The sequence below is a fragment of the Tachypleus tridentatus genome, chromosome 2 (genome assembly GCF_004210375.1).
Source record: "Tachypleus tridentatus isolate NWPU-2018 chromosome 2, ASM421037v1, whole genome shotgun sequence".
NCBI lineage: Eukaryota > Metazoa > Arthropoda > Merostomata > Xiphosura > Limulidae > Tachypleus > Tachypleus tridentatus.
In genome coordinates, this window is record NC_134826.1 from 142,581,654 (window position 1) to 142,591,989 (window position 10,336).

Below are 10,336 nucleotides of genomic sequence, written 5' to 3' on the forward strand. Positions count from 1 at the left end.
GTGAGGACACAACTTTTCAAGGCTTCTCTACAGAAACAACCATAAAGACCATTAGACCATATCACAGTTGTTTAGCGTTTAGGGAATTTGAACCTTTTAATATTAATTATCATTCTATGTCAGAAAAAAATGGTTAACAGAAAGTTGCACTAGGTGCTTTCTTGTTGTTGTTATTGTTGAAGTGTGCAAATATTTAAAAAAAAAACAAATACATGATATTAACACAAAATATTTCCTTAATATCAAACATCTCGTAAAATGTAATTACTGCAAAGAGATATTATCCGAACACTAACGTTTGTATGTATTTTTTCTGCCAATGAAGATTGTAAACAGAACTTCCATATATATCATTTATAAATAAATATTGGCTGTGACTGATTGAATCACATGCTTAAGCAAACCTTGGCTATTGTAGATCAGGACCCGACAATAAATGTATGGTTAAGATTTTCAAGTCACACGTGTTTTGTTTCAACATGGAAAACAATGCGAGGTCCCGATGACATATAGGTTCTTGGGATTTGTTTCAGTCATGTATGTGACTTTTGTTTTTCTCGAAATTAAAACTCGTGTTATCAAAACATAATCTTCTCTTTGGAAAGTTCGACTCGTAATCCGAGGGTGGCGGGTTCGAGTCCCCGTCACACCAAACATGCTTGCCCTTTCAGCCTTGGGGGCGTTATAAAATTACGGTCAATCCCACTATTCGTTGGTAAAAGAGTTAGCCCAACAATTGGCGGTGGGTGGTGATGACTAGCTGCCTTCCCTCTAGTCTTACACTGCAAAATTAGGGACGGCTAGCGCAGATAGCCCTCGTGTAGCTTCGCGCGAAATTCAAAAACCAAAATACCTCTCTGGAAAGAAAAGAAAACCCGAATCTTATTTGCGAGATTATTTCTTGTGGCTGTCGTCAAAATAACGTTTCTTTTATGAAACATGAAAAACATCGTTCCAAAGTATTCCTTATAACAATACGTTCAGAGACTTTGATATATAAGTATCCACTGTTATCTAGAATAACAAACACATCAATAAAGAAGCTGTCAATAGACGTTATGTTTTACACAAGTTACCTTTGTTGTTGTTTTTCTAAACTAACAGAAGTTCCAGCCAATGACCTTCTTTCTCAGTCTACCGACTCTACACGTATAATAAAAAATAAAAGAAAAAAACATTTAGGGCTCTTTCCATGTTATATAGTGCCGATCACTAGTTTCACTCCGTTGTGGCATGTAGGAAGATGTAACTAGGAAGTAAAATGAACCTGTTTAATTATATTGTGTTACTCACTGTTTTTATTTATTAGTCACGAAATAATTCCCTTTGTTTTTCCCTGAACTCATATCTATTTTTTTTCTTCCCTTCCCGCTGCTTGGATTCTGTTTTCTTGCACTGTTTTCTCTCTTGTAGTACAGCTGTTTAGTGGTAGGTAACTCATTTTTTTTTCTTCCTTTCCGCTGCTTGGATTCTGTTTACTTGCACTATTTTCTCTCTCGTAGTACAACTGTTTAGTGGTAGATAGAGGAATTCCTACCTGTCTTCAGTATTTTAGATTTAGACAAAGTAGTCCTAACTGTAGATTATTGGACCTTCTAGAATAGTGGTGTTTACTAATAGATGTCTCCAATACATCCCTTCCTCAACCTAGGTCTTTGGTAATGTTGCTCTCAACCCCGAAACAGCCGTTATGCGTCACAATAACTTCCGCAACTTCTTTCAAGGACTTATGCTGTTATTCAGGCAAGTTCCGAATTGATAAGCATTATATCTGTGTTTGTTTGTCTGTGTGGGAAAGCGTGATAATTATTGTAAATGCGCGTCTTCGAATGAGTCTCATTGTTTTTTTTATTCATGGTCCTGTTTATGTGCGTGTGGTTAAACTACTTGCAGAAGCCATCAGTTCGTCTTCACTTTTCTGTTTATTTTGTTTCACGACTTAGAAATTTCAGCTTCGATGTGTTTAATGGCACGCATATCGTGCGTCTACTGTGATGTTTGGGCTCGTTTTCGTTACTGTGCTTGTTTCACCCAAACTGGACATCCACCGATAATTACAACAGTGAAAATTAACTTTCTACTTTTATACTGTTATTAACATTTTAAACAATCACTTAATTTCTATAGTGCACATTGGTGTATAGGAAACATTTTAATTTTAAAAATAAATGACCTAATGATAGCCCCTCTTTTTTAAAAAAAAAACTTGTTACTTATAGTTTGTGTTTTAGTGCAACGCTCCTGGTGTTGTAATATCACATATTCCTAGTATTTTTAAGCAGCTACATACATTTTCATACTTACGTTACTGTGTTTTATTCTGTAACCAATCATACGTCTACTTTCAGCTGTGTTTTATTCTGTAACCAATCAGACGTCTACCTTCAGCTTTATTGTTGCTTTTAACCAATAACACATCTTTTTTATCTTTATTGTTATGTTTAACCAATCATATATACGTTTTCATTATTACTGCGACTTTTAAATAATTTGTAAATTTTGCGTATTTATTTCCCTATATAATTTTATTATATATATATATAATTATTTTCCTCATTTTATCTAATCGAAATTACCTAGTACTTATCATGCCAATTTCAAACAATTACCTATTTGAGTTGATCATTGCTGTTGTATTAACCAGTTAGTTTTGTACTGCTATCTCCCATTTCACACAGCAAACACTTTTCTTAAGGCTTTGATACAATGTTTGTGAATGGGCCATTACTTACTGGTTTCTTTAACTACAGGAAATCAAACAGTACTTATGTTCTGTTATCTTTGTTTTTATTAACTGAGGAACTCTAGCAACATAAAATATTCTAATATTCCTTCACGTCATTGCACCTGCCTTTACGTATCTTGAAAATAACTGAGTTTTTTTTTTTCATTTGAAATCACCAGCCACTGTAAGGTCGCTTGTGGTTGCACTTATATGCGCGACTTAAACTTTGGGCACTGTAGCACAGATTGCGTTTCTTTTTCCAAGAAGTGAAGTCTCGTGTATGCTAAATGTAAACCGGGTAGTTTTATACCGAAACGGTTAATGTAACTAACACTTACAGGTGGTTATGAATTTACATAGCATTCGCATACTTCATCGGTGGTCCCTTCATGGTACACTGAACGATCCCAGATTTGTGTAGCACTGATACGTTGATTAATTCTATCTTATACAAATTTGTTATACACAGCATAGGGACTTTTATTGAAGTAAACAAAGTAAAAGGGAAACATTACAACAGAATGTTTCCTTTTCAACAGTAACAAACTTCTTGCCAATAGAACAGTAATGTTTTTAACTCTATGATGACTTACGACTGCGGCGGAGAAGAGGGGAGCGTTGGGCAAGTTTCACTGTGATGTATCTTACATGTGGGCCTATACGACTTAATACATGATGACATCAGACGAGACCTTAGGCGCAAAATTAGATATTATATATGTATATAATCTCACATATGGACCTTTGTACGAGTTCGGACAAACAGCGCCAATTTGAATCTGATACACTACATAATGATCGTAATACAGAATATGTACACCGCATTTGTTTAAAACATGAATATTAATAGGTTGTTTATTTTGATCTTAAGCGCAAAGCAACACAGTAGGCTAACTAATGTAGTATTTGTTTGTTCGTAAACACAAAGCTGTGTGATGGGCTGTCATTACTATCTCCACAGTGGAGTTCGAACCTCCCATTTTAGCCTTATAAGCTCTCTTGTTTAACATTGGGTCAGCGAGAGGCAGTAAATAGCTACCTTTAAAGTCAAATAGTTTTGGTATCAGTTACTGTTGTCATCAAGTTGAGAGACCTCTCAGTGTGACCGTTCAAGAGGGTTCTGAGACCTGCAGCAGCTAATTTATCGTTGTTTGTTTGTAGCACAGAACTAGACAAAGAGCTATCTTTGTTCTACTCACAATAGGTATCGAAACCCAGTTTCTAATGATACAAGTCCACTATGCTACTGTGGGAAGACCTTGTGTTTATTATCAACAAATATCGTACTCCGGATCCAGTCTATCGCACTTCGGACACAGAGATAAAAAGCTTCGTATGCTTAAAATGAGTTGTTTCATACATGGTTTATACAAGCAGGATAATTATTTATTTATTTTATTTGATAATCGAATCATTAGTGCTAACATATTTAGCTTTGTTTCCTACAGTACATTCAGAGAAGTCTGTTTCAACACTGAATAGACATGAACATACGTAATGTTGTTAAGAACGTAACTTAATCAGTGATCCTTTTTTTTTCAAAAAATCACCCCCTTCTGTGGCTTCCGTTTTGTCGAATTATAATTTTAATTAATTATCCCAATTTAACGCATACAACCCTCCCCAGAAAGATCCGGGTTCAACACTGTGCTGGTCATTATTTTCTATTATATTTATAATTTTTTTTAACCTTCCTCTGTAGATTGTTAAATAATTAAGGTAAGAAACATTTTAGTAATATTATTGAGTTTTAACTGATTTTTTAAACTGAATGTTATTTGGAGAAAATAAAAATAAAACTTCATAAAATACAATGATACATTTGGAGAAAATAATTATTGTATTATAAAACTTCATAAAATACAATGAACATTTGGAGAAAATAATTATTGTATTATAAAACTTCATAAAATACAATGAACATTTGGAGAAAATAATTATTGTATTATAAAACTTCATAAAATACAATGAACATTTGGAGAAAATAATTATTGTATTATAAAACTTCATAAAATACAATGAACATTTGGAGAAAATAATTATTGTATTATAAAACTTCATAAAATACAATGAACATTTGGAGAAAGTAATTATTGTATTATAAAACTTCATAAAATACAATGAACATTTGGAGAAAATAATTATTGTATTATAAAACTTCATAAAATACAGTGATACATTTGGAGAAAATAATTATTATATTATAAAACTTCATAAAATACAATGAACATTTGGAGAAAATAATTATTGTATTATGAAACTTCATAAAATACAATGATACATTTGGAGAAAATAATTATTATATTATAAAACTTCATAAAATACAATGATACATTTGGAGAAAATAATTATTATATTGTAAAACTTCATAAAATACAATGATACATTTGGAGAAAATAATTATTTAGGGAGAAATCCGAGCTTGCAGAACGAGAATTACAGAATAGCTCGACTTGAAATTTGATGAAAATCAATTCGCCTCTAGAAGTTTATGTGTATTTTGAATAGAGAATAAGTTACTTTACCCCAACATTATGGTAGTTTTTCTCAGGTACTGAAATAGGTAAATGCCTACAGTTGTTCATTGTGATACAGTCCGTAGACCTAACTCTTATTGAGAGATTTAAAAACAGTTCTATAAATTGGGATTGTTTTCCAATTCTAATTTATACGCAATAATTGAATTAGGTTTCAATCACGTATGATATTACTCGTATAAGTGAGTCGGAAGGAAATTCGTTTGTCGTCGGTTTTCCAAAGGGTTTATTGTAATAAAATATTTCAAAAACATTTGAATGGATTTATTTGAGAGTAATGTTGTAAGTTTATTCTGTAAAACTCTTTCTCTCATGTTACTTCTTAACTAACAAACTCCTTCCCTCGTGTAAAACAATAGGTGTGCAACAGGAGAGAATTGGCAAGCCATCATGTTGTCCTGTGTCAAAGGTCGACCCTGCGATATCCGGTCAAATAAGTCACGTGACGAGTGCGGAAGCAACGTGGCTTACACCTACTTTGTCAGTTTTATCTTTTTTTGTTCATTTCTGGTAAGTCGTTCCAGTTTACACTAGTCTGTTCTTTAAGTTTAGCCTAATCTATTATTTTCTTTAGCTCAGTCTATTCGTCCCATTTAGCCTATTCTATTATTTTAGTTTAGCCTAGTTTATTGTTCCTGTTTAACCTAGTCTATTGGTCCAATTTAGCCTTGTTTTTTATTTCTGTTTAGCCTAGTCTATTGGTCCCATTTAGCCTAGTCTATTATAACCTAGTTTACTATTTAGCCTTGTCCGTTCTTCCCATTTAACCTAGTCTATTTTCCTTTAGCCTAGTCTATTCTTTTCATTTAGCCTTATGGTTGTGATACTTACTAGCAACATTGTGTTGAGGGTTCCACACTTGTGTTACTATGAACTATATTCGATGTGTTTTTAAAAAAAATGTCGTGCGTCTCACATCTACATTGGTAAGCACTTTATTACAAAAGTATATAACGAAAAATACAAAGTTACCCGATGGTAACAAGTGTTAATAAGTCATAGCTTTATACTCCAGCGTATATACACACCAGTATAATATATCATTAATATGTCTAACTTGTCATACATACACACAAACTTATACGTCATGCATAACTACATCACGTACACATTCTTCACATACAGAGAAAGTTATAATGATTGCATCGTATCTGATCTTTTGTTCAATGTCAGTCAACAGGGACGTAGATTTTTTACACCCGATGGTGGGAATGATTTTTGTAACCACTTATGTCGACTGTTCAATTTGCAAGTTGGTAATCTCTGATTACGTGAGCCTGAAAGCTGTAAACGTGCAGTCACAGAGTTATCTTGTTGCTACGATACTTGTATGTATACTTAGGCCTACTGACTGATACTTACGAACTATCGCTTAGATCGAAAAGCTTAGAAGCACGCCTAAATTAAAGATGTATATTTCGGCTCCTGAAAAAGCCTACATCTAGGCCTAATTTATGTAATTTGATTGGTAAGAATACGAGAATCACAAGAACAAACACACAATTTGTAGGCCTGTGATGCAATAAAACAATTCAACAGATCAAACTGTGGGGATAATTGTATGCACCTTACCCCCACCTAAAATGAAGGGGGACGTATACCCCATCCATCCCAGGATCTACTCCCCTGTCAGTCAACATTTTCGGCCATAAACCCAAGAAAATCTCATGAGATTTCACGTCATTAACAAATTTATATCATATCTAAATCACGTAGCTCTCACTAATGTAAATTCAGTCGATCTTTAAGGTTTTAAAGTTATATTGTGTACACACAACGGATAAACATACAGAGCACAGATATATACAAATATAACACACTTGTGATTTTTTTCAGTTAATATATTTTATCATAATAATTCATATACGATCTTTTTCCCACCGAATGAGTTGTGTAATGCAGTTTAAACTTACAAACTGGTGTCAAGTACATGTTTAATAAAGTACAATACAAGTCGCGCTTTCAACGAATCATTCTATGTATTATGCATCAGTACCATGTATATTAATTATGTGATGACGTCACTTCTCCGAACGGGGGCCGAAGGCTGCTTGAGGATAGAGATCACCTGTTTTAAGTACATTGTCACCATTATACAATAGTGTGTTGTATGTCAGTAGACAATAAAGTAAAACCACATAAGCGTTGCAGTTTGTATTGTCGTGACGTCTGTAAAACATGCGCGTGTCATGACTCACGACAACAATTACGCACTGTATAGATTCCAACGCAGCATGACACATGAACTTCTGAAGTTAGAAAAAAAAAATAGTTTTATCTATCTTTGAAAAGGAACACCTTCGGTCAAACATTTAGTGAACCAATAACACAATGTATATTTATGATAAAGATATTATGTAGCTTCAGTCAGACAACAAGGTTTGATGTTTTAATGGTTCCTGTTGACTACAACAGTTCGTCTCTGTTTTGTTACAGATGCTGAACCTTTTCGTTGCCGTCATTATGGACAACTTTGATTACCTGACACGAGATTCCTCCATCTTGGGAGCTCATCACCTCGATGAATTCATCCGCGTTTGGGCAGAGTACGATCCTAATGCCACGTGAGTTTCAGCAGTGACGCAAAGGAAAATTGATATTTAAACATAGTGACGCAAAAATATGTAAAATAAGTTAAACTATCGATGAAACGTAAATGTTTGATCATGTATTTTAACCCATAAGTTACATTTTAATTGTTTATTTCTTACAGCGGATACATACATTATACGGAGATGTACGATATGTTAAGGAACATGGACCCGCCTTTAGGGTTCGGGAACAAGTGCCCTTACAGACTAGCTTACAAGGTAAGGTTCATTTCGAGAGGTAATGAATCAGATAAATATCCATTCGGATCTGAGTCATAAACAAGAGTCATAGAATGCTATGTGTGCGCTACCTACCTCGGGTATGGAAACCCTGTTTCTGGCATTATAAGCTCTCAGACTTCACATTCAGCCACTGATGAGGGTGGTGGGGTAGAGTGCACGGAGGATCTACATAAGTAATAATAACATAAACTGATACAATAAGAAAAGCATTGTTTTGTGTTTTTCCATAACCAAGGTATGATTGTTGGTGTTAGTGTAATGTATTTAATTCTTAGTTAACATATTTTTTGAATAATATATGAACTTCAATTGCTGCGTGGAATTTCTGTTCTATTTGTGTTGGACGGTTAATATCACCGAAACGTAAATAATAATTAATTTTTAAAAGTTTGTTCTGTTTCTAGCTTGTCCGAAACTAAACACGTAGTTCTGGCATGGCCAAGCCCGTAATCCGAGGGTCGCGGGTTCGAATCCAGGTCGCACCAAACATGCTCGCCCTTTCAGCTGTGGGGGGCGTTATAATGTGACGGTCAATCCCGCTATTCGTTAGTAAAAGAGTAGCCCAAGAGTTGGCGGTGGGTGGTGATGACTAGCTGCCTTCCCTTTAGTCTTACATTGCTAAATTAGGGACGTCTAGCACAGATAGCCCTCGAGTAGTTTTCTGCGAAATTCAAAACAAACTGATACTGTTACACGCAATAATGTATAGTTTTATCATTTTCCAAACAACTTCCACTCAGTGTTAAATGTTGTTTCTCTTTTTTGTACTTTTAGAAACTAATCCGCATGAATATGCCAGCATCAGAAGAAGGTAAAGTGAATTTTACCACAACCCTCTTCGCTTTAATACGAGAAAACCTAAGCATCAAGATGAGACCAGGTATGTCAGTAACTGTACAGTTTAACTACAGGTTCATGTAGTTAATATACTGGACGTCCTCGGACAAAACTTATTTGACGTAGGTTATTTGAAGCTGATGTAATTTAATTACCTGAGGACCAGTCGCTACAGAGTGCACTTCATTAGGAAGATGTCGTAGGATCCAATAATTCAGAAAGCTCGGAAATAATTGTATATAATTAATTCCGAATAGATGTTTTTTGTATTGAATAGTGAACCGCTGTTTCGATTCATGTCAGTCATTGTAACTACCTGTGGCATGATACAGAACAAACTTCGACTATAAAATACTGGTAAGCGATATATATTTGAAACATCAGTGAACTGTAGGAATACGAAGTGAATATGTATACATGAAAGTCATAAACAAACGCACACGAACAGATGTATCATATAATTGAACTCTTGCTTATATGATACTGGAAAAAACTTTTTATCACGTGATGTGCAACACCCAACTTCGCTAAATTTCTGTGCTAGGTGTACGTAGATTTGCAATAGGGGTCACGATTTTCTGGTTTCGCGTCTGTTTCCCGTCACGGAGAACTTTATTTTTCTCGATTCGAATATTATTAATGTTGTTATTTAAATGTTCGCTAGATGGAGGTGCGGGATATTAAGACAGGTCTAAAGCAAAAACTAGAGTTCTAAGAATGTAACGTAATGTTTTCTTATATAAATAAATATAATAGTACCCTTTATTGTATAACCATGTATCTACATCGCAGGGTTTGGATTGATCTTCACCCAAACTGGTTCATGTGGTTCATTCGGAGATACGTACTATTTTTTCAGTTTGGAGTTTTACGTTTTGCGATTTTTAATGGGCGTTTTGTTTTCTTACCACTCCCCGCTGTAAAAGGATATTTCACCAAATTTGGTATGGATGTTCATTGGGTCCCACGGAAGATACGTACAGCTTATAAAATTATCCGTGTTTTGCTGTTTTTTATGGTTGATTTTTTTTCACAATCACATATAATGGAGCAGCTTTATGTCCTAGGATAAATAATCCATTATGAATTTACACAACTTCCGTCCAAGGGTCGGGTACTCCACCTAGTATATATAAATCAGAATTTATTAAAATATTTTATATTGTTTCTAGTTTATATAAAGTTCACTGTTGTTTTATGTCGCTGATTTTAATTTATAATGAAGAATTAATGTACTGCATTAGTTGAGTGTACATATATATCGGTCATACTTTTCAATGCTTTACATATTCTGTTTAGCCGAGGAAATGGATCAGGCTGACAGGGAACTTCGAAAACCATAAAGAAACTGTGGCCACTGCAAGCTAAAAACTGCTGGATAAAATAATACCACCAGAAGACGG

The 10,336-nt window shown here is 34.4% G+C and overlaps 1 protein-coding gene across 1 annotated transcript; it reads left to right on the forward strand.

The window, feature by feature from the left end:
- The first annotated feature begins 1,654 nt into the window (after window positions 1-1,654).
- On the forward strand, window positions 1,655-10,286 carry LOC143245264 (voltage-dependent calcium channel type A subunit alpha-1-like). Its single transcript, XM_076491421.1, has 6 exons — window positions 1,655-1,743; window positions 5,622-5,772; window positions 7,699-7,826; window positions 7,976-8,072; window positions 8,871-8,976; window positions 10,233-10,286. Exons 1-6 carry the CDS (start codon window positions 1,691-1,693, stop codon window positions 10,274-10,276), a joined length of 579 nt encoding a protein of 192 aa, XP_076347536.1. The 5' UTR covers window positions 1,655-1,690; the 3' UTR covers window positions 10,277-10,286.
- The last annotated feature ends 50 nt before the right edge of the window (window positions 10,287-10,336 follow it).